Source organism: Hyaloscypha bicolor, assembly GCF_002865645.1.
Source record: "Hyaloscypha bicolor E unplaced genomic scaffold K444scaffold_191, whole genome shotgun sequence".
Classification (NCBI taxonomy): Eukaryota; Fungi; Ascomycota; class Leotiomycetes; order Helotiales; family Hyaloscyphaceae; genus Hyaloscypha; species Hyaloscypha bicolor.
This window is the reverse complement of record NW_020194693.1, coordinates 153862-180431: the sequence shown is the minus strand read 5'-3', so window position 1 is coordinate 180431 and position 26570 is coordinate 153862. Positions and strand designations below refer to the sequence as shown.

Here is a 26570-nt window from a genome sequence, read left to right as displayed (position 1 = left end):
CACTGGAGTGAGGAAGGGGAGGGGGAAGAGCCCAGGAGCGAACTGCCCGGCTTTTATCTTGGACTCAAGCACGTACTTTTGGCTCCCTACTCCTGACGAGGTCTCGATGAGTCGCACGGCTGCACGCGTACGAGGCGGTATCTCTGCGAGGTCGGCGGATTGGTACAGGTTTCCCTTGACTGCCAGCGGTGAGCCCCTTGTTACGGTAAATCTAATAGGAGCGATAAGAAAGCTTGTGGAATGGGGAAGCCAAGGTTAAAAGCAACGTACCGGCAGCACAGTTCGTACCTGTGCGACTGCTATCCGCCTGGAGGTGCTCGAACGATTTGTGTGACCGGGTAGCGGCTGGGGAGGTTGCGCAAGATCTTTGTCGTGCTGAGCAGGCGACTGGGGGAAATGGTCCGAAGTTTTAAGTGCAGATCTGACTTTCCAGATGCCTCGGGAGCCGCAACGAATGTGACAAGTAGCGTGCAAGGCGAACGTGAGGGCCTCCGCTGCCGTCAGGGACAAGGACAGGAGATTAAGAAAGGAGGGAGGGAGACCAGGACGAGGGGCAGTAAGCTGAAAGCTGGGACGGGTGTTTCAATGGATGAACTCTGAATACTTGCGCAATGAGCGAGGAGGGGAACGATGAGCCATTTAACAGCAGACGGCGGTTTTATATATCAGGCGAGAGCGAATGCTAAGCAATGCAAAGCAATGCTCTCAAATGGGGTTGTTAGTCCATTTCTCGATGATGCAACTGAAAAAGTTTCCGTACCTGAGTGACGCCCTCGACCCTCGACCCTCGTGCCCCGCCCCAGAGAGCCGGTTATTCAAGGCAGAGCGAGGGGGGGGGGCCTGGCCTTGACCAGAAAGAAGCCTAGCCCGCACCCAAAAGAGCCCGCTAATTTCCTGTTCCGGACTAGCGCATTCCGCTCGTGTCTATTTCAGGTGTGCGACCTCGTGTGCCCTCGTGTCTTGGCTACGGGCTGCACGATGGGGCAGGGGTTGCCCGCCACACCATCGGCGGTGCAGATGGTGCAGACGGCAGTGGCAGCCACGGTGAAGACGAGTCCCGTGATGGGCGGCCGTGACTAAACTGACCCCGCGCCTAGACTCCTCCAGGATTTCACGGGGGTAATGAAAACTATATCAGACTCCAGAGGGAGAAGCTTATTGCCAGCGCCAAACGTAAGAGTCCCAGATACATCACAATTTGCGACATCTCATGACACCGAGTTGCAGTTGCTATTACCACATAGCTCAATGCACCTCTCGCCCTCGCCGTGCCAACCGGCCCATCACGCCTCGCCTCGCCTCCCTCCCTCCCTGCCTCCTTCCCCTCCTCTCAAACTCTGTCAACTGACGGGGGAGATTTGTCCAGGCCACGATTGCTTCAATACCGCTGTCCGCTTGGGCCAGCGTCTGAACCCTCGGGGGACGTGTCCAATCTTCCAGAATCTACACCGCTGGATATCGCCATCAAAAGACCGCTTTGCATGCTTGCTTGCTGCAAAGGCCAACCAGGCCAGTCTCCTGAGTCAGGGAGACGAGTTTACCAAGAGACGGTAATTGCTGGCATGTTATACCAGGCTAATGTTAAGTAACTTTGCCATTTGGAATTCAATGCCAATTGTGACTCCGAGCTCTCCTTTCCCCTTTTTTTTATTTTCTTCAATTAGACACATCCCAGTCAGAGTTCACGGTTGCTAGGGATAAGGTCGGCCCCAACCTTAGCCACATGCCGAGCCCCTTTTATTAAGGGTAGTTGCCACTTTCACGTGTCCGCCAAAACTCCCGTTCCCGTCGCCCCGAATACGGTACCCGAATCCGTTAGAGACTTCACCACTCTCTAGTAAACTCAAAATAACGTTCAGCTGTCAAACACGCACCAAATTAGCTGAAGTTGCCATTACGTTTCAGCCATGGCATCCCTTGACCAGAACCTGCACGTGCTGAGCAGAGAATATGCAGTGTCGCTTGATGCCCGAGACCCTCTTCGCCATCTTAGGCCCGAATTCCTCATCCCCTCCAAAGCTCAATTGAAGGCTAAATCTTTGCCGGAAGCAGGTAAGAAATGCTGCTTCCAATGTTACGTTCCTCGTGCTGAAGGATTGTAGAATCAAGTGACTCGTCATCACTCAATGCTTCTGTCTATCTGTGCGGGAACTCGTTGGGTTTGCAACCTAGGTTGACATCGATTCGCATGCAGCAGTACTTTAGTACTTGGGCTTCACAAGGGGTTTTTGGGCACTTCAAACCTCTCAATGAATCTCCTCTGCCAACGTGGTTGGATGCAGATATCCGGGCTTCCGAGGCAATTGCCCCCATTGTTGGCGCCCAAGTGTCCGAGGTTGCTGTTATGGAAACATTGACTGCGAATCTACATCTTCTTATGTCTGCTTTCTACAAGCCTGATATTAATGGCCGGCATAAGATCATTATCGAGAACCAAGCATTCCCATCAGATCACGTGAGTCATATTTCCTTTTGGAAGCCGATGATCGAGACCAGTTCAGTGACTGGGAGCAAGCAAGGGTAAGTAGCTCTGAACCGCTGCTTGAAAATAGAGCCATATACTCTTCAGGAATGCTGGTAAAACTTCACGGAGCATGGGCAAATTTATCACATGTTCAGAGACAAACCCGTCAAGCTTCATCTAATAGCTTCCAGTTCGCAGCAGAGTCCCAGATTCTTCACCATAACTTAGACCCTTCTACATCTCTAGTCACCATAAAACCACCATCCCTCGCCAACTCCACGCTCACAACGGACCAAATTCTATCAGTCATTACCGAGCACGCCTCCACAACAGCCCTCATCCTTCTCCCCGGAATCCAATACTACACCGGCCAGTTCCTCGACATCCCGGCCATAACCGCCTTCGCGCACTCCCACTCCATCTTCATAATTTGGGATCTCGCACACGCAGTCGGGAACGTGCCTCTCCAGCTGCACGACTGGAACGTCGACGCGGCAGTCTGGTGCAGCTACAAATACCTAAATTCCGGCCCCGGCGCAGCTGGTGGTTTCTTCGTCCATGAAAACAATAGCAAAGTCTCAACTTCCGAAGCTGGAGATGGGAAGAAGGAGTTTGGTAAAAGGTTAAGTGGCTGGTGGGGAAGCGACAAGAGCTCGCGATTCGCGATGGATAATCGCTTCGTGCCAATCCCCGGCGCGGCAGGCTTCCAGCTTTCGAATCCGAGTATTTTGGATATCACGAGTTTGACAGCTTCGCTTGAAGTCTTTGAGAAAGCTGGGGGAATGGGCCATCTCCGAGAAAAATCTCTGAAGATTACTGCTTACCTTGAGAATTTGCTTTTGAATATGGGAGCTTATGAAGAGAAGGTGTTTGAGATTATCACCCCCAAGGAGAAAGAAGGGAGAGGAGCCCAGCTTAGTTTGAAATTAAAAGATGGCTTGCTGGATGTAGTTATGAAGGAGTTAGAGGAGAAGGGCGTGGTGGTTGATGAGCGGAGACCGGATGTTATTCGTGTGGCGCCTGCGCCACTGTATAATAGTTTTGGGGATTGTTGGGAGTTTGTAGAAGCGTTTAGGGAAGCGGTTCAGGTTGCTGTTAAAGCTAAGGGAGGCGAGGTGAAGGCTGAGGGGACGAGGGAGTTCGAGAAGACGAGTTGAGTGAGGATATATAATGTACTTACAAAGGAAGGATATAAATTTTGCATTAGTAGATCACCCACTTGTTATGAATACCTTCTCCTGTACACTTCCTCACTTATTTCAGGTAAAGCTACTGAGCCGTGTTGTTACTTCCTGGTGAGACTAAAGTCGAATGTCCGAGCCCTCTTCAAATAAGACCGAAATTTCTCCATAATTAAGATGTACTATTGTACTTTCCTCTCACAGTTCAACTCAATTAATGAACAATACCCCGCATTTGACTGGCCAAGATTGAGCGGATTCCAGATTCTGCTCTTGCAAAATTCTTCACCATATCTGGTGACGCCGAAGAAGTGAATCGTCAACCTGGAGATATTGTTTCTAGGGAGAAATCCAAGCTAACTTTTGGAAGATTTGTAAAAGGAAAGTTGTTTAAGAGAAAGCCTTATTTTCTCACTTTATCACTTAGAGTTTAGAATAATAATAAACCTAGTAATTCGAGTCCTAGTCAAAAGTAAGGGGAGTTTGACCCCTGTCCACGGCAGCTGCGGATCCCTGTCAAGATCATGAGTTGAAAACGAAATCTCGCAATCACGCGAAAAAAAAGTTCAGACTTCAGAGCAACGCGGAAACTCCACGAGCCTCCACGCCTGCCAAGTCCTATGTTCGCGACATTATCCCGCAGGAGCTCGAGAGCCAGGAAAGCTTACATATGTTCATCATGTCTGCACAATGCCCTCACGCATGCTCCTCCCGGCCCCCTTCAAGCAGGTGGAGCTGATCGCGCGCGGCGAGTTTTGTCCTTCTATTCCACTTCCACTTCCAGCGATGCCCAACCCCCCAACGAGGCCATCGAGCCTGCCGAAACTCCGAAGACGGAAGCTGCTGAAGATGGAAAGGCTGCCGCCGTTGCAGATAGTGCCGAGGGGCAGAGGCTGGGGAAAGGAAAGAAGCCCAAGGGGCGAAGGCTATCGAACTCGGAGAGCGCATTGAAAGGCTTGAGACAGTCGTTGGCGTTGGCTGTAGAGCAAGAAGTTGTCCTCAGCCGCAGAGACCGGGTTGCGCAGACGGTAAAGGGGAATGCTGCTGCTGTTCGAACATCGAGGGTGGCACGAAGGCTGGAACTTGCGCAGATGGTGAAGGGAAAGGAGAAGAAAGCTGCTGAGACTGGTGAGGCCAAGAAGGATACTGTCAAGGCGCCGAAGACCAAGAAGGCCACTTCCAAGACATCAAAGGCCAAGAAGCAGAGCGATGAAAAAAAAACTGAGGGGTTGTCTTCGCTGGTTCGACAGTTGGCCGTAAGGGAGGCAAGGCCCTGTTTTCGAAGCGTAGTCGGTCATAAGTCCACGGATATGACAGAGAAGGGCGAGGAGAAACCTTCCACAGGGGACCAGGAAGCCCAGGGTGTTGTCGGGAACGCTGATAAGAAGACGACCGTCCTTTGTCTTAGGACGCGTACAGACCCGACAAATCCAGATTCTTCTGCAGTTCCCGCCTTCTTAGCAAAATACCCAGAGATTGAGAAGAAGGTTCGAGAGTTCCAAGAGTACGCCTCAACAACCCAAGCGGAGGATATTCCGGGGGGGCCAAGTGAGAACTTACTCAAAAGGAGATTATCAACGAGAAGGAGGACACTGTTCAAATTGATTAAGACTGGGCGACTGTCACGAGAGGAGAAACAAGTTCTCAGGAAGCTGCTGAGACCTTCTATTAGCACCAGAGCCTCTCATGCTTTACTCAACCTGACGACAGTGGAAACCCCCTCGGCTGCTGTTGCCAAACGTAAGAGTACGACACTCGTAGCAGCCCCTTCAGCTGCGCCTGTCAGGGGACGCGTGAGACCAACAACGGAAGCACCAATACAGAGCGAGAAGCCCGGCCCCATATCAGCGGCAAGAGGAACCACTAAACATGAAATCGAGACAATCAAGGCGAACGAGCTCCAGCTCGTGCCCATTGACAAGGAGCCACTCGAGGTTCCAAGCTTGGCTTATGGCCTGGAAAGAGTCCTGTTCAACCCTGGAGTCTATCACCTCCAAGATCCTCGATCTCGAGTATTCAATTTCGATCCTTATTTGCAGACTATTATGCCCGTCAGCGAATTTGACTTCAACGCTTTGAAGCAGTATATCACTTCTTCTCGCGACAAGACGCTTCTCTCAAAGGCCAAGGAAGAGGAGAAGAAGTATACCGGATCGACGTCCAGCATGACAGCTGCGCTAGGGCATTTCCATTTTCTGCTGTCCCAGTGGCGGCCAATCACCACTGGTATTCTATCACAAATGTTCCCTGTTGAGTTCAACACATTTACCGCCCTGCAGCGTGGTCCAGTTGCAGTATTCTTACGTTGGAGAGATGGGACTTATGCCATCGATGCTGACAAGGAGTACGACGACTCCAACATCCTGATGATGCTCGGCAAATCGATGGAGAAACTTCTCACTCTGTCAACCGACGACTTTGAGAAGTATCGGAAGGCAAACTCGGACCAGATTTCGGAAGAGCAACGGAACGAATCCGAGCCATTTCACTACACGACTATGGGAGACTTTCTACTGAGATCCCAGTTAGATGCTCATGATCCTAGACTGCCGGGCACTGGTATGTTCGATCTCAAAACCAGAGCCGTGATCTCTGTCCGCATGGACACCTCCGCTTTTGAAGAAGGGAGAGGGTACCAGATCCGCGGCCGTCACGGTGAATGGGAGTCTTTCGAGCGGGAGTACTACGACATGATCCGCTCTGCTTTTCTGAAGTATTCGCTCCAGGTCAGAATGGGCCGTATGGACGGCATATTCGTCGCCTTCCATAACACCGAGCGGATTTTCGGCTTCCAGTACATCAGTCTCCCAGAAATGGACTACGCGCTGCATGGCACGGACAACACTGCAATCGGAGATTCCGAGTTCAAGCTGAGCTTGGAGTTACTGAATCGTGTGCTTGATCGAGCGACTGCTAAGTTCCCAAAGCAGTCGCTTCGTCTGCACTTTGAGACGAGAGATAGCGCGACGCCGTTTATGTACATTTTCGCTGAGCCGGTTGCTGAGAAGGACGTCGAGAGGATTCAGGCGACGAATAAGCTGAAGATTGAGGAGTTTGAGAGGGAGGTACTTGGAGTTACTACTTCGAAGTTGACGGAGGAGCAGAAGGAGGCTGAATGGGCGAAACTGAGGGCAAAGGTCGAGGAGGAGATGCAGCAGGATGAGCTTGGTATTGAGAATGCGGAGGAGGCAAAGATGCAGTCTGGGTTGGATGAGTTGGTCATGCAAGAGCAGTATAAGGCGGAGGAATTGCTGGCTACGACTACTTTTGAAGATGGGGAGGAGAATGAGGAAGATGATGAGGAAGATGAGGTGCTGATTGAACAATTGGAAGACGGCGACGAGGAAACTCTTGAAGAGGAAGAGGGGCAAGACGAGGAAATCCTAGAGGAAGACGAGGGTCACGATGAACAAAGCGAAGGGGCTGTAGTTGAAGATGGAGATGAGAATCTGGAAGGCAACGACCTTGACGAGCAGACTATTATTGACGAAACCCTCGCAGATGATGCGGCGGAGTCGGATGAAAGTCTCGAAGAACAGGACCTCGAGGAGCAAGATACAGCAGAAAAAAACCTGTTAGATGATCTCCAAGAGACGGAAGAGTCGGAAAGTTTACAGGAACGGGATGTTGAAGAGCAAACCTTAGCCGAAGAGATCGTAGCTCAAGATCTCGAGGAAGCGGACTGGCTCAAAATCATTGGCGACGAAGAAGAAACTCTTGCCGATGAAGAGAGCAACAGAGCTGACCCAGAGCCACCTAACATCAATAACGACATTGCCAAACTCACAGCAGCAGGAACGTTGAGCGGCTCCACAATTAAAGAGGCTGTAAAAGCAGCATACGCTAAACGCAAAGCCCACCAAGCCAAGAAGAGAGGCAATAAAGCCAAGACAAGCAATAAAGCCAAGAAGACAAGCAATAAAGCCAAGAAGACAAGCAATAAAGCCAGTGAATCCACAGACGGGGAAGCCACCGAGGCCACGAAAAATCCCCTCCTCGCCATGACGCTCGTGATCCGCAACAAGGTCAACAACAAGTACGTCAAGCGCCCGGAATCTCTCGAAGGCCACGAGAAGTGGGACGTCGAGTACGCTTTATCTGAAGTCGAGAAACTCGAGAGCGCGCATAAATTGTACGAGATGACGAAGGCGAGGAGATTTAAAGCATTGACGAAGAGTTTGGATCTGAGTGCCAAGAATGCGTGGAATAATACTTTTATTGAGAGTATTAAGAAGATGAATGAGAAGGGACGCGTGTGGAGGGACAAGCAGGATAAGATTGAGAAGCGGCTGCCCGTTAAGACTTTGGGGGTTAAGGGGGGGAAGGAGATGAGGGCGAAGGATAGGGATGTCTGGCATCAGGGGAAGGAGGAGTGAGCTTCATGTGGATGGGAATTTTCTTTGTGATTGATTGCATAGGGTGGCGGGTGTAAAATAGGTGGCATAATGGGCATTGTGTTATGATTAAAATGGCGATTGGTCAGATTTGGAACAAAGGTGTGTAAAATAAAGAAGTAATGTACAAAAGACTCATCACTCATAATCTGATAATCCTATCGTGTGTATATATGTTCCGTGTAGGTGCCAGCAACGTATTGGGCCTCGCTTAGCAAAGAAATCAAAAAAAAATCATTCAAGATCACTTCTGCACCCTCCGGGAATCTTCTCATAGTCAGAACACAATTCACTTTTACACCTCTCTCTGCTTTCAAGACTCACCGAACCCGGGGCCAGCGCACACACCTCACTATAGAAGAGAGTATGGGAAGCGCTGATTTTACCACTCTATAAGATTGCGTTAGAGGGAGGCACGTTCAAAGTGGAGTTCAATTCTGGACGTACAAACCAAGAGTGCGACGAATAAGAGCATTGCTCCCAAAATTTGTCTTATTTCAATTTATCAAACCTTCAAAGTAAGCAGGCCCCACTTGGAAACGAACTCGGCAATGAGCCAACTCCGATTTTCCATTTGGTGAATGATGTATAAAACAAATCGGTGAAAAACTTGAGGAGATGATTCGAGAATATGTTCCAGATTATTGAACAGAGAAATCTCAGGTATTTTGAATTGAGAGAAAGGTTAATAATTCCGTTTTCTTTGTGGTGCCTCGCAAGCTGCATCAGCCTCGCCAACCAAGATTTCGTTCGCCAGCCAGCCAGCCAGCCTTTTTGTCTTCTTCGCAGCTCTCCTCTCTCCTCCCACCCCATCAGGGCCAGCACCACCAAAATGTCGGCCAAAATCGAAAAGATCATTGTGCGCCTGCAAGAAAAGTATGTTCTCCCAATCCCTTCTGCTCTCCTGCTCCCGGCTCGCAAACTCACATCCTGTTCGCCAGAATCGCTGAAGGCCAATTCTACGAAGCGCAGCAACAAACCCGCGTCGTCGCCGCGCGGTACATCAAATCCAAGACCTGGGACGCCGCCATCGACATCCTGTTCTCGGTCTCGCAATCCCTTCTCAAAGCAGGCCAAGGCGGCTCCGGAGGCGATTTGGGCATCTTCCTGATCGATGTGTATAAGCAGGCGGAGCTGAGGCCTGATGCGGGGAATAAGGGGAAGCTGTTGGTGTTGCTCAGGTTGTTTGATCCGGAGGAGCCAACGAGGAAGACGTTTGTTGGGGAGATGATTGGGTATGTATTCTCTTTTTTCTGCGGTTAAGTGAGGGGTAGGGGAGCGACTGGGCTAATTGAATGGATGTAGATGGTCTTCCAAATGCGGCGATTACCCTGCTGGTGAGCCGGAATTGCATCATGTAGCCGGATCTCTGTATGCAGAAGAGCACGATGCGTATGAGGCTGAACGACACCTCACGCTTGGAACGAAGGACTCTCCAGATGTCTTCGCGAAGCTGGAATATGAATGGTACACCCAGGACGATTCTCACACCGCGGCGTTATATGCCGCGAGAGCGGTGTTCCCGTACCTACTTGTGGGCAATGTGAGGGATGCGAGGAAGTCGCTGAGGTTGTTTACCAGTCGATTGACGGAGGCGAATACGGGGCTGGCCGTGCAGGATGTGAGCAGCACGGCTTCGGATATCAAGATCTATCCTAGCTTGCCGTTGCTCAATTTCTTGGGCTTGCTATTGCTGGCTGTGCAGAAGGGCACTGCAGATCTGTTTAGGCAGTTGAATAAGAAGTATGCGGAGCATATCAAGGAAGTAGGGATCTGGGACGAGGCATTGACCTCCGTGGGTGAGATGTACTTTGGGATTCAGAGACCGAGACAAGGGAATCCGCTGCTGGATATGATGGGAAGTATGTTTGGCGGTGGAATGGGGGGTGCTCCTGCAAAGCAACAGCCAAAACGTGTGGGTACTTCAGCTCCAGCTGCTGAAGGTCTAGACTAGACTGTATTCTACCTATGCTACGCTTTCCAAGCAACCTGTTTCGTAACGCCTGGGTATCTTATGCCGCAAAAATCAAAAGTATGGAGTGCTATCGAACAATCTGCTCCTCTTCTGCTTCGTACATCCAGTTGTCTTCTGCTAACCCCGCCACCTTCGCACGCATACTGGCTCGTACGGCTTCGAGGAGTTCTACCAAGATCAGCACTCAAATACCAAGGCAGATGTGAATTGTCCCACCAGCAGGCTCACTAGGAGCTCGATTCCTATCCCTCTGATGAAGCTTCACCGCATCTGCCAACCTCTGTCTCTCCTCTGTGCCAAATCAGCATAATCCTTTCCCTTCCCTTCCTCAGAGATAATACATACTCTCATCCTCCTGCGCATCCCCGTTCCCTCCCTCCTCCTGCTCATCAAACGACTGCATCGGCGGATCCCCAATCTCGAACTCCCCATTCTTATCCCGTATCACGATATCTGAGGTGTCGGACTCGGGCTCTACGTCCAGCCGCAGCGTTTCGGCAGATGTGGAGGTCGAGGAGGTCGTGGGGCGCCGGCTGAGGTGTTGGTGGAAGAGGTTGCGGCGCACGTTGTTGGTGGAGCGGTTGCTTGAGTTGCTGGTTGTTGCTTGGTGTCGGCGTTCTGGCATTTTGGTTTGTGTATTTGAGCGAGTGTAGGGGTGAAGGGGAAAACAATGTTAGGTTATGGTGAGGTTTGTTGATGTTGTTGGCAAGGCTTGACGAGGCTCGCTTGGAGATTGTGGGGTAGGAAATCCCTTTGAACCTCATCTTTCCATCCTTCTTCTACATCCTTCACATCGGCTTGATTCTTCAAGATGGGAATGAAGAGCTTTCGAGATGAGTAGCACTTTCGATATTCAGCCTATTGGCCGATTTGTTGGCCAGAGCGCTGTCATAAAAAGACCTAAGGTGAGTGCAAAGCCCTTTTCCCTGCATTGCATCGCTTCGCTAGTGTCGTTGTGTCCTCTTTCGATTGCCAATACATTTCATTTTTGCGCCTTGGCTATTACTAGTTTCATTGAAGAGCTCTCAAAGAAATATTTCCCCGTCCTTTTATTCACACAGTTGCAGGAAATAGCATGTTTCTCATATGGCGACAAACACCAGTTTAGACTGGACGGCTCGTCAATCAGATACTACTGGCCTCCAACTTTAGGAGCTGATCTTGCACGAGGTTTTGATACCTTTGAGAAGCTTGATGATAAGGCAGATGATCATCTTGATAGTTTGCTAAAGACGATCATTGCCCATGAGCAAGGGCTGGGGAAGGCCGTTGAGGCGGACCTCATCACTTGGAGAGGAATGATGACCAAGGTGAGCTTCGATCTTTAGTCAGGAGAGGATCTTTACAGAGAGAATGCTAAGACAAATTAGTTCATGGCGGCAATTTTCAGTGACCGAGATGGGTAATGCCCCTGGAGCTCGGCAAAGAATAAAGTCGCTGACTTTAATTCAAAGCTTCGAAATGAACGCCACGCTTTTCCAAGTGGGCACACCTTGAATTGTATTTTTAGGCTAAGCTGACCAATGATATGTGAAGGACACCATGTATGCTCCAATAGTCATCTCAAGTGCAACTACTAAGTCAAACAGCTTCCTCGAAGAGAATCACTCATACAAACTTAATTCTCAAGCAAAACAATCTCAACAAGTTTCGCAACCTGGAAGGCCATCACAGGATATGATGTCGTTTTGGGGCAAGTAATATCACGATTATCGAGAATAAATGGTAACTAACTGAGGTAGGATATAAATTCGAGACATTGTGCTTGTTGCCGTCCATTTGGGCGGAGACATCACGAGATTACATCGAAAATCGAGAGAACGAAATTGTCAACAATCACGCTCAATATTGTTCTGTCGTGAAAACTGGCATTGGCAATACGGTGATGATTCTCGGTGGTGAAGTCGATGCAGGCAAGTTTCAACCTCTCCATCGTGTATGACACTGACAGCTACAAGTATGGGATTCAAAGCCGACCGATGGTAGCCCCATCAACTGGGTCGAATTGAAGACGAGCGCCGATATCCGAAATGATAGGGACATGATCACTTTCGAGCGTAAACTCATGAAATTCTGGATACAATCATTTCTCCTTGGGGTTCCCAAAATCATTGTCGGATTTCGGACGCCGGATGGGATCTTGAAGAGAGTCGAGGAGATGGACACGGCTTCGATACCTGGGACAGTGAAGAGGCGTGGGAAAGGAACTTGGGATGGCAATATGTGTATCAATTTTGCATCGGCGTTACTCGATTGTAAGCCTGGTTTGCATGGTGTGGGGTTTAGCTAACAGAAGTAGTCTTAAAAGTTACGATCACTGACGATGGAGTTTGGAGGATTCGAAGGAAAGAGAAGACTTCCACTATCGAGGTGTTCCAGGTTGAAGAAACGGGACATGGAGATATTCTCTCTGATGAGTTCATCAACTGGAGGATAAAGCTTGCGTTGAATCGAAAGCCACCTGAGACGACGGCAGGGACTGAGAAACTCCCACCTATGGACACGAATCTAGCAGAAGCTCCAGTATAGGGAGAAACCGATTCTTATGATAGGTCGACATCAAGTACTACTGTAGAAATATTGTACCACCTCCGATGGGTACTTTGGCTCATGGGTCACGTGTGATATTAATGGGAGACTCGCTTCCCTGATCTCAACAGTGAATGTCGATCTGTTGCAAATAAAGTCAATCCGGGGCGAGAAGTATTCGGGTTCTCCAACTGGTCAAAGCACCGGGAGAATAGTTGATTGGCTCCGTATATTTGCCAAATCGGAATGCAACTCGCTCTGAGACAGGACCGCTGACCGCCTACGATAATCCAACAGCCACAAGTTGGGTCCTCAACCAAAAATATACGGCGCTATAAACTAGAAGATACCCGCACATGAGTTCCGAGGTAGTTTGAAAGTTGCATGCCTCACAAGCCCAAGTTTTCGGCTTCAATTGGTTTGTCACACAAGCACCTTCCTAACCTCGCTTCGTTACTGCGTCAATTTGTCAATATCGTTGTCGATGAGCCGAGGCTTCCTTGAAAAAAGTGCACAACCCTCAACAAATCAATGGGGAAGATATCAAGTCTGTCAAGCCGCCAGCTTCTCAGACCCTCATGGAAATCGACAACCCTTCATAATTCCCATCGATTCTCGTCCGCTCTCGCCGTCAAGATGGCCCCAATACCAGAGCCGTTCAATCCCGGTCTTCCCCAGAACACTCCGGGGCTCCCTCCGTGAGTCACCCTTGCTTGAGCCGTCGCATCCACTCCTGACTGCCAAAATAGCAAAGTGCCGGACACCTCGTATCCCATCGAAGTCAGAAAGAAGCTCGGAATCTACGGTCTCACGCCTCCCAATGTTGAGAGTCACGCTCTCCAAAGCCAACGGTGCATGAAGCAATTGGCATCAAAAACCACCCCTATCGAGAAATACATCTATCTCAGCAACTTGAGAAATACCAATACCCACCTCTTCTACCGGCTTGTGCTTGAGAACTTCACTGTATGGATTTTGTTCTTTGCTGGGCACGTGACCAAAACTAACGGTTTTCTGCAGACGATCGCTCCCTTGATTTATACCCCTGTTGTTGGTGAAGCATGCTTGAAGTGGTCTGAGATATATCAGCGACCAGAGGGTATGTTCATCGACCCTCAAATTGAGGAGAGGGTATCTCCTGTCAGAGGACCCCCCACTCTTCCTGAGCTGTCCATTGTGAAAGTGGGAGCTGACTTCGACAGGACTCTATGTCTCGTACAAGGACCGAGGTTCAATCATTGATGTTTTAAGGAATTGGCCTCAACCTAATGTGGAGATCACCGTTGTTACCGATGGCAGTCGTATTCTTGGACTTGGTGACCTTGGTGTCAATGGGATGGGGATTCCTGTTGGAAAGCTGGCACTTTACACAGGCTGTGCTGGTATTCGACCCGAAGCTACCTTACCGTTGACATTGGATCTTGGAACGAACAATGAATTGCTGTTGAAGGACCCCCTCTATATGGGCGCCAAGATGAGAAAAGTTTCAGAGAAGGAAGAGATAGAATTCCTAGACGAATTGATGGTTGCACTGAACACAGTATGGCCTGGGTTAGTAACTACCACGAACGCTTTCGAGATGCGAGCTAATATAATGAAGTATTGTCGTTCAATTTGAGGACTTCAAGAATCCCTTCCCAGCACTTGAGAAGTACCAACATCAATACACTTGCTTCAATGACGATATTCAAGGAACTGGAGCTGTCATATTGGGAGGTATCATCAACGCATTGAAGAGCACTGGAAGACCTATCAGGGATCACCGCGCTGTATTCATGGGCGCAGGAAGTGCTGGTGTCGGTGTTGCCAAGCAAATTGTTGAGTATTTCATCAAGGAAGGTCTGACTGAAGATGAGGCCCGCCGATGCTTCTGGTTTGTTGATACTAAGGTACGTTCCTAATTTGGACAACCCAGGGCATATACTGATCTACACCTAGGGTCTTATCACCAATGACAGAGGAGACAAGCTTGCCCAACACAAGATATACTTCTCTCGGGACGACAACAAGGGACAGCAGTTCAAGTCGTTGCCAGAGGTTGTTGAATATGTCAAACCAACGATTTTGATGGGACTGTCAACAATGCGAGGCATCTTTGACAAATCAATTCTCCAAAAGATGGCTAAGCTCAACGAACGTCCAATTATCTTCCCCTTGTCGAATCCTTCCAGCAATGCTGAATGCACGTTCGAGGAGGCTATGAAGCATACTGATGGCAAGGCCATTTTTGCGAGTGGAAGTCCTTTCCCACCCTATCTTCATAATGACCAAGTGATGCAACCAAGTCAGGGAAAGTGAGTTATTCCGTGGTATCCTGAAAATAGTGTGAACCTTGTTACTGATCTCAATAGCAACATGTACGTCTTCCCTGGAATTGGCCTCGGCGCAATTCTTTGCAAGGCGATCCATATTACTCAAGAGATGGTATGCTCCCTTTGGCAACCACCTTTCCAAGTCCAAATACTAATAGACATCAGATCTACACCTCCGCCGTCGCTCTCAGCACGGCTATTAACACGAACGAGATCAACGCGGGCAGACTCTACCCCGAACTTGACCGAATTCGGGAAGTCAGCGTAATCGTCGCACGGGAAGTAATCCGCGAAGCTCAACGACAAGGTGTTGATCGCGAGAAGTCTATTCGCAACCTTAGTGACTCCCAGCTTGACGTCTTCATTCGGAGCAGGATGTATGATCCCACAAAAGAGTCCGGACTCGAAGAAATCGACACGCCAAAATTCCGAAGCTCATCCTCAAAACTTCGTGTTCCCGGTTCTCCTTCAAAGCTGTAGATGCACTGGGACCGGGTGTTAATTTGCTTGATTCTGCGGGTACGTTATGCGGATACACAAAATTCAAAGTGGCTGGGGGGTTTAGAAATTGCTTGATGATTAATTTCATTCGTCTAAATAATAATGGCGTAGCTAGTCAGCTGGGTATAATGCCAAATTTGTCTCTTCTTGACACCCGAAGCCGGTGAGGTGTCTAAATTTCATTAAGACACTCCTTTCCGACAATCGAGTCACCCGATCCTTCTACATCCTTCTCTTCTTCTTCAACCTTCCACTTCCATCTCCCAGTGTTGATCCCCTCCCTGTGCTCCTCACAAGCCACCGGCAACGCCAACCTCACCCTCATATCCCTATCTTCAAACAACTCCTCTACCTTCTCCCTTGTACACTCCTCATCCACCCCGTCAGCAACATACTCCCCTTCCTTCCCCACCTGCTCAATTTTCACCTGCTTGATGCAGAACGCCTCCCCGTTTCTCTTACACCGCACACAACACTTCTCATCAGGCCCCGCATGAGATGTATGTAAACGCATGCGAGTAGGCAAGACGTGAGAAGCGGTCGTGAAAGAACATTTCAGACCGCGGAGGTGGCATTGCAAACATGGATTTAGTTTTGGGAGGAAGGGGAAGATGGTTGATGGTGGGGGGAAGGAACTTGTGGGTGCTTGGAGGTTTGTGATTGAGGAGAGGGAGGTTGGAGGTGTTGTTTTGGTCTTGGTAGTGCGTGAGGAGGAAGGCGTGGGTGGATGGGAGAAGGAGAGGAGTGGGATGAATGGGATGATTAGGGTTAGTTTTGGGCGGCGGGTGCTGGGGATTATGAGGCTAAGTTTCTGGCGGCGTGTGTTGGTGGTTGTTTGTGCCATCGTTGGAAATTTGGATGGTGCTATGTGGAACGTGCGTGTTGGGTATGAGTGGACTGCTTGGCTTTGGAATGATGTCGAGAAAGAGCAGAGGTTCCTTGGGCATGTTGATACAAGGAGATGACAGATCAACCATTGTTCAGAACAATGCTGGATGTTTCGAGGAACAAGGAGAATGTAGCGGTGGGAAAGGCCTTGTCATTCCTAAAGTGTGAACAAGTCTAGTGCACCAGGTGTGTGTGCCTCAACTTGAGAACAAAGGGTTCTGCGTAAATCAAATCGATGAAGCTCTGTGCAGGTTCGGGGATTGTTCAGTACCATAATATAAGGCAAGCGCGATAGAGAAGCATTCATTCTCAATTTACATCTTGAGAAAAGGTAGGTCTTGAATTGGCTTCCTTCATTGGGTCTGCACGCCACAGGGAACCATATCAAAGTAGACAGATGTAGTTCGCAAATTAGAATGAATGTAGGAGGCCGTCTCGTGAAACTTTAAACTTCGACCAGCTCCCTATCCATCGGAGCTTCACATCTTCGTCTTCGTCTAGCAACTTCCCCTAGCCATCAGCCCGGCAAATCATCCTCTAAACTCGGTCTCTCTCATTTTCCAAATCAACAATGCCAACAACATTGGCATTTTGGTCAAGCTCAAGCTTTCTCTTTGCAACAGAAGCCTTCACCGGGTTCTTGGCTCTGAAAATATCGTCAAGTTCCTCAAGCTGCACCCTCAGTCAGTATATGTTCGATCTCGGAGACAATATTTTGACTTACAGTGCGGTTCTTGGTCTCGGGCATGAGTAGATAGATGATACCAGCCTGGATGAAACACCAGACCAAGAAGACAGCATAGGTCTTCCACTTGATGTTATCCAGAGCGACTGGGAAGCCGAATTGGTTGACGAGAGTACCTAGGCGTATCAATATTATGCATATATCACCAAAATTTACTGGGCATCTTACCAGCAGTCACGAACATTCCTGAGAATGCCATTCCCTTGGCACGCATTTCGAATGACAGAACCTCAACTGGGTAAAGTGCTTGCAAAGGAGTCCAACCGAAAGAGTATATACTCTGGAAGAGATAGATCATGGCAACGGTAACACCACTAGATACTTTTGAGCCGGTGGAGGCCTGAACACCAGAAGCAGCAGTTACACCGATCCAGCAAACGGCACAGCCGACGTTGACCCAAATGAGCATGGGGCGACGTCCGATGGTGTCAACGAACATGCTTCCAGTTGCAGCGAAGATAATCTGGACAGCGTTCATGGCAACGAAGAGATGACCCCTAGTGGTAGCATCTTTGATGCCTGCAGTCTCCAGGACACCTGCAAGGAAGTACGAAACAACACCTTGTATGTGTCAGTATTTGTTAGGTAGGCGTGACATGCAAAGGAGGGGTGCTGTTCTGGAACGTACCATTGCCAGCCCATTGACCGAAGAGAGAAGTGAGACAGTTGGCCATAAGGCGGTACCTGGACGGTCCATCGCGGAAAAGCGCACGATAATCCCACCAGCGTTTGTCTGCACCGTCTAACTCCAGATGGGCTTCGTATTCCCACATCTGGAGCTTGACCCATTCACTCTCTGGGTTTCCATTGCCGTGGTATTTTGTTAAGAAGTCCTTGGCTTGCTCCATCTTTCCATTTGTATAGAGCCAGCGAGGAGATTCGGGAAGGAGCCAGACGAAGATGAAAACGAGGCCAGGGAACATCATTTGGAGCCAAATTGGAAGGGTCCATGAGATGCTTCCAGCATGGTTGAGAACGCCGCTGGCTGCTCCACTGGCAACGATGGCACCCACAGGCCAGAAAACATTGTAGAGTGCGGTCACAGTACCACGGTACGCTGGATGAGAGATTTCGACGACATAGCAAGGACCTGCAGAGGACACAAGCTGGACACCCAATCCCATGAAGAAGCGGCCACCCATGAACTGGTTAACGCTGTGGGTGTGAACGCAAGTCCCCTGAATAATAACTCCAATGATGATGACAGCGGCTCCAATGAACATGCCAAACCTTCTCCCCCTGTGTTGCAAATTAGCATAATAAACCTTAAAAGTCAAAAAGGGCCGTGAGCCTCGGAGTCAGCTTGCTCCAACACCACAGAAATAAACGAGTGATGACACCTCCGAGGCGGTGCTCGGCATCTCACCTCTCATCGAGCAAGAAAGCAATTTAGTGTCAAAATAAGCTTACCAGGTGTCGAGCGCGGGCCCCACGAACGGGATAGCTACAACTGAACCAATTTGTGACATTGAACTGACGATACCGGCTTTGATTCCAACACTTCCGACCTCGAAAAACGCCAGGAACTGGTCGTTATTGAGGAGGTTACCGAACATAGAGGAGTCGAAGCCGTTAGATGTAGAGCAGAAGAATCCAATTGCTGAGCACCCATAGAGTACAAATGCAATGGCATTCCACCTGGAAGCTCGGAGTCAGCATTGCTCATATGGAGAAGTTCGGGGTTTGAAATAGTGTTCTACAATTCCTTTACTCTGACCACATGTCCAGAGAGTAGAAGAACAGCTCGCGAGAAATTTGGCAAGGGAAATGTCTGCTGAGAGAAATACACTTACGGGATGGGTGGCTCCTTGATCATCGCCTGGTTAAAAGCCTCATCTCCAAGGACGACCTTCGTGTCGATAATTGTAGGCTTCTCGAGAGTGTCGACATTCTCGATAGCACCGCCAACCTGCTTCTCGGAGACGTCTGCCATCTTGCCCAACTGAGGAGCAGATAACTTACGAGACGGAATGAAGAAAAGAGGAACAATGTCCTTCTGGAAAGAAAGATGTGGTTGATAAAACTAACTGTATTCTAGAGGGACATGGTCTCCTTAATATACATGAGCGCGTTTGTCTCGTGCACCCTGGCCAGAGGCAATCGATATCCCGAACAACACATAATCCTGGTTGAAGTGCAGATGAACGTTAGACGACGGCTACAATTCCTAAACCATGAAATGATTGGAAGTCGCATCTCTTGTGTTTCGGACCACTTCGACCTATCCCGGGGTGAAATCTGGGGAGGGAAAAACTTTCTGGGCAGGCAAAGCGCGGAAGATGGCCCTCCGCTTCCCTTTTGGGTTATCAAAGCGAGGTTCAGGGGGGGATGAGCGGCTCGATCCTCACTGTTGATCTTCGAAATCCAACTTGGCTCTGACGAGCTGTGCACTAGAAGACATGGTAACACTGCGACCCGCGCCGCATGTGGAAGCGATCATGCTGTGACTGGGTGCTGGGGGCCCAATTATGGCTCCAGCATCTTCTGTGTTCCCGCGCTTGGCCCGAAAGGGACATACGAGGAAAGCACGAGATCTGCTGTCGTCTGTTCTTTGTGGGGAACTGCTGAGGCGCACTAGCATACGGCGGGGAAGCCCCTTGATGCAGCTCGTGAGAGCAAAGTAGGAGTAGACTACTAGACGAGCAAGCCCAGCTCCGAATCGAACGTTGACACCAAGATATTCCCCACCGCCACAGATCTGATCGTTTGCTGGACCGGTGGCACAGGATGCACGGGCCGGTTGCTACCAAAAGGCGAAAACGGGTCTCAGTCTTCTGGGAGACAGCGGGAGGTGATTGGTGGAGAAAACGTCAGGAACAACTTTGCTCGAATTGAGGGGAAGAACTCCACTCGATAGTTCATGGTTTGGCCTGGGAAAAGAATTGATGTCGACCCCGTCGACAAGTCGTGGGTTCCCTGAACGCACGCCGCATGCCGTGCATGGATGTTTGCATGGAAGGGGTGGTAGATTCTAGGGCCCGGCTGGCTTATTAAATGATTAGTTCTAGCCACTGTTCCCGAATGAGAATCTTCAATCAAGATGGCACCGGCTCTTGAGACGATCTCTCGGCATCGGCTTATCACGTTTCGCATTTGATCGATAGATATCGAGTCGGATGTGAGACCAGTCAGAGAAAGTTGGGTTGACTCGCGGAAGATCTCGAAGTGTCGCGACTCGCAACCTGGGATAGAGCTTGCTGCATCAGGATTCAGGATTGCAGGCTTGATGAACCGGGCCGGGACTATTATTAGCATTATCACGTGCACCTCAAAAACGCTTGTTCCGGGCTTGCGCTCCTAGGGCCCGAGGGGCTGGGAAATGTGATTCTGCAATCTGCATGTTCTATGGGGTCCCTTGCGGTGCGGATTTTCCCTGTTGGCTGTCTGGCGCCCCCGAGACGCTCGGCTTGGCGGGGAGCATGCCGACCGTCATTTCACAGGTGCAACTGACGAGTTGCGTTGGCTTGCTCGGACAAGGTCACTTAAAAGGGTGGCAAACGTTTTATTTCAGCAAAGTGCTGCAAGTGGGTGTCTTTTAGATCGGAAACCAACAGATCCCCTTGAAGTCTCCTTCCAAATAAACGGCCCCTTGGCACTCAAGCCGCTGGCACGGAGCTTCTGATTGCCAACCCTGCCAAGTTGCTGCTCTTCATTTCTCGTTTCTTTTTCTCGACGGCATCTTTTAGAGCTTTTGCCGTACTGTATCGTGGCATCGCCTTTGCGACGCCATCTCGTATGCTTCTCTCTTCTGCATCTTCTGACTCTCGTCTCGACCTCTTGCGCTTCCCGATTCCGCCACTTCCTTCCCTGGTTTCTGCTTCTCTTGCTTCAGCTGGAGGTGATAGCGCCTCCAGGGGATCACTGATGTCGAATCCAAACTCCCTCTCATTGTGGGGTACGAAGGGAGTCGTTGGCACGAGGCATATTTCATCGAGGTCTGATTCTTCTTGACTTGCAACTTTTGACGAACGAAAGGTCCCGAACAAATCGATCCCCTTCACAGTTTCTATGTTCACGACGTCTCGCATCTGGGTTGTGGGGTTAGCAACCCGCGTTTTGTGCTGATTCTGTTCCGTCACCAGAAATGGCGAGCCCGACTCGTTCAACGAATCCAGAATCACTTTTCTTTTCGAGGCCATTTTCGGTTGGAGATGGCGGTCGAGACCAAAGTAAGGGGAAGGGGTGATGTCTGCAACCTTTCTTCGAGATTTGGATGCGGAGGCAACGATCTGGTCTTCTTGGCTGGCCCTGACTCTACCGGAAAGATTCTCGATCATCTCATCGTCGTCGCGTTTCCTCCAGAACCTGATGATCTTCTCGTATCGTTCCTCAAGCAGCGCTGCTTCCGATAAGGGCTTTTTGAACCATGAATGATCGAGTGCTTCGGTAGCAGTCAATCGCTTGTCTGGATTGAGTACCAAAAGTCCATGAAGGAAACTCATAGCTCGTGGCGGCAGCTTCTGCCAGTGAGCCGCGGTGTCAGGATCCATCCCAAATATGCGATCGACGATCTGGACCTGACTCAGTTGTGGTAGCTCTTCACGTGGAACCGCGGAACTGCCAGTGAGTAATGTAGCTGTCAAGATCCCGAGCGACCATAGATCTGCAGCCTTGGTGTAACCTTTCTCTGCATCGGTACAGTCGACTTCCCTACAAAAGATCAGACATGGCCGCGAAGCAGCAAATTGATAACTTACGGTGCAATGAATCCTATTGTCCCGACTTTGGACAACAGCCTGCCAGTCTGTTGGTGGAGGTAATTTGCAAAACCAAAATCGGTCAAGACTACACGGCCACCAAAGTCTGTTTGCATGACGAGTACATTCTCTGGCTTAATATCTCTGTGAGCAATAGATTTCGAATGCATATATTGTATGGCGAGGACAATTTGGCGAGCAATGACACGGCTATGCCAATCGTTCAGTTGGCCGCCATGAAAATCTATGTATGAAAAGAGATCTCCACCAGGCGCAAGTTCTGTGAGCATGTATCTAACGATAGATTAGATCAAATTCTGGGTCAATCATGTTTAAATTACTCACAGAGCACCACTTGAGACGAATGCTTTCTTGAGATTGACGATGTGAGGCTGAGGTGTGTCAGTGTTGCTCGAAGATGGGGTTTGGCCGCTTACATGGCTGAGCTTCGAGAGAATTTTGATTTCACGCATGACAAGCTCCCTGCCACGGGCAACACGACGAACTCGCTCATTCCACGCTTCGCCAACTATCTCGGATACCGAGTCTTCGGTGAGTCTATGAGCAGCTACATCCAAGTCGACAATCTTACATGCCATTTGCCTTGATGTTAAAACGTCCTTGGCTAGATATACTGCGCCATAAGAGCCTTGACCAAGAACACGGTCGGAGACTTCGAAACGATCCTTGAAATACTAGGAGTTTTCAGCAAGGTAATTTCAGGGAAAAGGAACCAATACAACCTCAAGATCATCGAATTGCTTTTTGGTTCGAAATTCGGGCTGGTGGATTGGTTGGTGGAATCGAAAGCGTGTTTTTGGCTTGATCTCAATGATATCTCCATCGCTGAGGAGATGGCCGATTCTTTCTCGACAAATCATTCCGATGCATAAATCGTTGATATAAGTGCCATTGGTGGACTCCAGATCTTCGCAATAGATCAGAGGTGGGAAGTCATGGAGCTTGTCCTTCTCATAGATGATCGAATAGATTCGGAAATGCTGCTTGGAGACGGTATCATCTCTGAGAATGTAAGGACTGTCTTTCGTTTAGTAGCTTGCAATTTGATTTCCATCAGAAGGTGTACCACTTCTGTCCGTCTCTACCAATTCGAACTTCTTTTCCAGGATAAATCGGAATTTCTATGCGCAACCATTAGGAGGTGAAAGGAACAATGAAAACGGCACTGACCGATTGTCTTTCCAGGCCTAACCAGGAGCTCAAGCATCCCGATGGAATCAACATAATCCTCCTCATCAAAGTCATCCGGCTTAGACACCTGTTCATCGTATTCCTCATTCATGGCTGCAAGTATTAAAAGAGAGTTAGTTAAACGTGTTAGTGAGATGACAGAGAATAGGCGTATAGCATGTATTCCTGTGGGTACTGGACACCCAATTGATCTTGTTTGATCGATCACACGCCTCTGGCGATGGTGATGTGCCAAGTTGAGCCCGAAGAACGTGGATGGTCCAAGTCGAAGTCGAAGTCACGACCAGAAGCCCTCGCTAAAACTAGCTCGCACTAATTACGTAAGCACACACTCGGCACGGGAATTTTGACTTAATTGAGGGAGTTGCCTTCTTTCTTCCACCTCATCACAGAAACACTCAAACTCGAAAAGTATGTTCTCCAACCTCCCAATCGATTCTCATCGTGTCTTTAAGCCTGTCAATACTCCGAAGATACCATGGAGAATTCTCTGCGTCCAGTCGAACTCGTGGGAAAGCGAGGGAGACTGGTCACGAATGGTAGACTGGAATGCTAACTGGTTCTCTCCTACAGCCCCAAGTTATCGACGATGAGAGCAAAGTGGAGAAAGAAGCGGGTTCGCCGCCTCAAGAGAAAGCGCCGCAAGACTCGTGCGAGATCGTAAGCCATTCCCCCTCGCTGTTCAGCTTACGGCAATTCTGATCCCCATCACAGCAAGTAAACAACTCACAACGACCCGATCTCGATCACTCTTACCTCGCGAGCTGTAACATCATGACAACATAACCTCCGGGTTTACGCCATCTCCCGCATCAACGTCTCCGCCTTTTTCAGCATTCCAGATCACACGCATAGTTTGGGACTACCATTCAGTACAATGGCAGCTGGGTGTTCAAGGATAGAACAGTTTGATGACGCGCATTCTTTGGCATTTGATGGATGGATTGCAAGGAAGCAGAATCGGTCATACACACTGTCGGATTGTAAATTGAGGGTTTGCGAATAAGGAAGCGATAGGAAGAAGGCTGCCTCAGATGCTAGACGCTATCGACTTCAGTTGCAGAATCAGAAAAGAAGTGAAACTTCATGAAAAACATTCCTCTCCTTTGCCGTGATCATAATGAATTGACTGCTGTCATATTGCACAAGTGCGAATCATGACACGAGCCGCTGCCCGTCTCCCAGTGTATTGCTATCTATGAAATTCAGAGCCAAAGCTAGGTGTGCTTCCCAGTATGAATTATGAGAGCTCTCCGTAGTCCATATAAACTGATATCTAGCTCTCAGACTCAACATTCGCTGTGTGGTCTCTGAAACTGAGCTTTTGACCCCCGCATTTGGAGGGTCAGTAGCGAGGGTCGGCGAAAAAAAAAGGTTGGTTCCGACATTATCTCCATCCTCGACATTGAGCTCTGTAGTTACAACCTTCCAAGGCACAGAAGATGGCAGACCGATCAGAGAAAGAGAAGAAGCGTAAGAGGGAAAAGGATGGATCCTCCAGACTAAGCAAAAGGGTTGCAATTGAAGGGGACAAGCAGATCAAGATTTCTCTTCTCAAATCCGACGAATGGGCCCCCGTCATAGGTATGCTTAAAGCAAAGACTCCAATTAGCAATATTTTGCTATGCAAGGACTGACACCTACTAGCTTCGACTCCGGGTCTCACAGTTCCTTCTTCGATTTCGTTAGAGCCCTTCGTCAAGCAGCGAAGAAATACCCACCTTCAACGCCTCGGAAAAAGCAGCGAAATTGCAGCCACAGAGCTTCTCCTGCACTCCTCCGAACACCCGAAGTTAGACTATACAGCACGCGAAGAAGAAAGCGGCGGCTCAAACACTCTATTGAAGCACTATATTGGAGTCTACGATCCCGAATCAGGGAAGATGGAGGTTATGGAAGCACGAAAAGTGATAGTTCGTGGCGTTGTTAGAGCACATCAAGCTACAACAGAAGACGAAGTAGCAGTGGTAAGTGCACAAAACAATCCAAACTACAGGTTTGTAACTGACGCTCTTTACAGGAATTCAGAGACCGCAGGAACGACCTTGGACAGACATTCGGTACGAAGAAAGCAAAGAAGGCCATTGCATCAGTCACAGAGAACGCCATCGATCAGAGCGAGTTCTCCAGAGACCCTTCCAAGGCATCTAAACCGGAGAAACTTACCGCTGCGAATCTCGCTATGCTCAGTAGCATTGCAGAGAGTGCTGCAAATGCACCAACAAAAGAGGAGCAAGCGCAAGCGATGAACCATGCCAAACCACGACCGAAAGGCGTTGAAGGAGAAAGGGACCCTCTCAAAATTTATACTGTGGAGAATGTAGTTGGTTTGGATACTATGAAGCTGATCCCTGTCAGGCAATGGGTGGAGAGTATCAAAGCAAAGAAGGAAGTTCGAACGAATTCCAGATTCGTGGCCCACCGGATGCTGAATCATGGTTCCAATACCGAAAAGCTTAAGGTCCTTCGATACATGCTTCTACTTATCGATATCTACAATACTTGTAGACCTAGCAGGTTTGGGCGAACATTACCGAAGCGAGAAGATTTGAAGAAGATTCTGGGCGATATGCCGGAGGCGGTACTGGAGGGTGTGAAGAGGAAGTTCACGAATGCTGGAACAATGCCCAAGCAGATGGCTGACTCGCTGATCATGTACTTGTGTGCATTGGCTATGATAATCGACAATACCGAAGTTAATATGTGGGATCTGAAAGAGGATCTGAAGCTGGAGACGAAGGAGATGGCACTGTACTTCACAGAGATCGGAGCGAAGATAGGGCCTCTGGGTGAGGCTGAGCGGAGGAAATTGGGCTTGGAGAAGGCTGCTGCTGCCCAACATAAAGTTGCGAAGCTGAAGGGGCCGCTTTCGTATCCCAGGGTGTCAGGGGGTCGGCCTCAAAAGATGCGGTAGTTTGGATGTGTCTAGGGATATTTCAATTCTGATGTCTTTAAGCAAATTGACCATTTTGATGACGGTAGAAGGCCGGTCAGTATCTTGTTCGATAACGACATGAAGTGGATTGAAACTTCTATGGGCCAGCTTCTGAAGTCTCGCTGTCTTCTTCATCAAGATCAAGAAATTTCGAGGCCGTCACGTGCTTCTCGAGTCCCTCTCGCAATAGACAGAAACGCAGCATTGAGTTGTGAATGTTCCAAGTTAACTTGGACGATTTCAAATGCCTCGCCTCCGAAAGCTCCTTCGGGTTAGTATATTCAAAGTCCACCGCCTCTTACTATTTATAAAGCTCTGGAACATTTATAAATCGGTCCCTTCCATTATCCAGCTTAACTAAGGACATTCATAATTATTACTACCTTTTCTATCCCCGATAAGCCCCTGAAGCGATGTCTCACTCAGCCACCCATTTTCGATTGACACCCATCGCCAACATACGATACAACTTTGGCCGAAACACCACATCACTGAGCAGCCAGCCTCATCCCCTGGGTGGAAGGCCTCGCTTTGTACAACCCCAACATGGCCAGGCTCTTTTTGCCTGGCCGCCTGCTAGACTTTGGCTTGTGTTAGGTCTGCATTAGCAGCACATGCTGCTGCAGCATGACCACGGTCAATCTCTATAAATTTCTCTCATTGTTTGTGATTGTGATTGCCTCCGTTAAAAGCCTAATACCAGTACCTCTTTTGTCTCTTGTTGCTTGTATATTTTG

General features: G+C 49.2%; 11 protein-coding genes across 11 annotated transcripts; 8 read left to right on the top strand and 3 right to left on the bottom strand.

The window, feature by feature from the left end:
• Nucleotides 1–270: 270 nt before the first annotated feature.
• On the top strand, nt 271–729 carry K444DRAFT_622771 (uncharacterized protein). The gene has a single exon (XM_024882161.1). The coding sequence runs from the start codon at nt 397–399 to the stop codon at nt 598–600; it is 204 nt and encodes a 67-aa protein (XP_024726107.1). The 5' UTR covers nt 271–396; the 3' UTR covers nt 601–729.
• A 1178-nt stretch (nt 730–1907) lies between these two features.
• K444DRAFT_648900 (kynureninase) lies at nt 1908–3621 on the top strand (the record flags this gene model as incomplete). The annotated part of the gene is made up of 3 exons (XM_024885517.1): nt 1908–2052; nt 2103–2455; nt 2656–3621. The coding sequence occupies 3 exons, from the start codon at nt 1908–1910 to the stop codon at nt 3619–3621; spliced, it is 1464 nt and encodes a 487-aa protein (XP_024726106.1).
• A 606-nt stretch (nt 3622–4227) lies between these two features.
• Nucleotides 4228–8245, top strand: K444DRAFT_622768 (Pet127-domain-containing protein). The gene has a single exon (XM_024882160.1). It carries the CDS (start codon nt 4266–4268, stop codon nt 8019–8021), a length of 3756 nt encoding a protein of 1251 aa, XP_024726105.1. The 5' UTR covers nt 4228–4265; the 3' UTR covers nt 8022–8245.
• A 626-nt stretch (nt 8246–8871) lies between these two features.
• Nucleotides 8872–9993, top strand: K444DRAFT_638712 (DUF410-domain-containing protein; the record flags this gene model as incomplete). The annotated part of the gene is made up of 3 exons (XM_024884297.1): nt 8872–8915; nt 8981–9274; nt 9345–9993. 3 exons carry the CDS (start codon nt 8872–8874, stop codon nt 9991–9993), a joined length of 987 nt encoding a protein of 328 aa, XP_024726104.1.
• K444DRAFT_294408 (uncharacterized protein) lies at nt 9890–10743 on the bottom strand. Its single transcript, XM_024871674.1, has 3 exons — nt 10360–10743; nt 10231–10305; nt 9890–10182 (listed from the first exon to the last, which is right to left on the bottom strand). The coding sequence occupies exons 1-3, from the start codon at nt 10637–10639 to the stop codon at nt 10082–10084; spliced, it is 456 nt and encodes a 151-aa protein (XP_024726103.1). The 5' UTR covers nt 10640–10743; the 3' UTR covers nt 9890–10081.
• Nucleotides 10744–10801: 58 nt separating this feature from the next.
• Nucleotides 10802–12633, top strand: K444DRAFT_622763 (Dhp1-interacting protein Din1; the record flags this gene model as incomplete). The annotated part of the gene is made up of 8 exons (XM_024882159.1): nt 10802–10919; nt 11082–11324; nt 11385–11416; nt 11469–11496; nt 11551–11558; nt 11604–11707; nt 11757–11927; nt 11973–12633. Coding segments are annotated over exons 1-8 (986 nt in total), but the record flags the coding sequence as incomplete, so codon positions are not given.
• Nucleotides 12634–12895: 262 nt separating this feature from the next.
• Nucleotides 12896–15651, top strand: K444DRAFT_622762 (malic enzyme, NAD binding domain-containing protein). Its single transcript, XM_024882158.1, has 8 exons — nt 12896–13241; nt 13293–13509; nt 13564–13642; nt 13746–14094; nt 14144–14432; nt 14482–14837; nt 14895–14967; nt 15021–15651. The coding sequence occupies exons 1-8, from the start codon at nt 13180–13182 to the stop codon at nt 15333–15335; spliced, it is 1740 nt and encodes a 579-aa protein (XP_024726101.1). The 5' UTR covers nt 12896–13179; the 3' UTR covers nt 15336–15651.
• A 150-nt stretch (nt 15652–15801) lies between these two features.
• On the top strand, nt 15802–16381 carry K444DRAFT_622761 (uncharacterized protein). The gene has a single exon (XM_024882157.1). The coding sequence runs from the start codon at nt 15968–15970 to the stop codon at nt 16319–16321; it is 354 nt and encodes a 117-aa protein (XP_024726100.1). The 5' UTR covers nt 15802–15967; the 3' UTR covers nt 16322–16381.
• Nucleotides 16382–16521: 140 nt separating this feature from the next.
• Nucleotides 16522–19158, bottom strand: K444DRAFT_605224 (MFS sugar transporter-like protein). The gene is made up of 6 exons (XM_024878846.1): nt 18783–19158; nt 18400–18627; nt 17618–18228; nt 17158–17550; nt 16969–17105; nt 16522–16916 (listed from the first exon to the last, which is right to left on the bottom strand). The coding sequence occupies exons 1-6, from the start codon at nt 18920–18922 to the stop codon at nt 16782–16784; spliced, it is 1644 nt and encodes a 547-aa protein (XP_024726099.1). The 5' UTR covers nt 18923–19158; the 3' UTR covers nt 16522–16781.
• Nucleotides 19159–20585: 1427 nt separating this feature from the next.
• K444DRAFT_638709 (kinase-like protein) lies at nt 20586–22989 on the bottom strand (the record flags this gene model as incomplete). Its single annotated transcript, XM_024884296.1, has 7 exons — nt 20586–21639; nt 21687–21980; nt 22032–22078; nt 22124–22381; nt 22427–22724; nt 22774–22828; nt 22878–22989. 7 exons carry the CDS (start codon nt 22987–22989, stop codon nt 20586–20588), a joined length of 2118 nt encoding a protein of 705 aa, XP_024726098.1.
• A 1302-nt stretch (nt 22990–24291) lies between these two features.
• On the top strand, nt 24292–26033 carry K444DRAFT_577484 (uncharacterized protein). Its single transcript, XM_024877575.1, has 3 exons — nt 24292–24482; nt 24546–24865; nt 24919–26033. Exons 1-3 carry the CDS (start codon nt 24341–24343, stop codon nt 25810–25812), a joined length of 1356 nt encoding a protein of 451 aa, XP_024726097.1. The 5' UTR covers nt 24292–24340; the 3' UTR covers nt 25813–26033.
• Nucleotides 26034–26570: the final 537 nt, after the last annotated feature.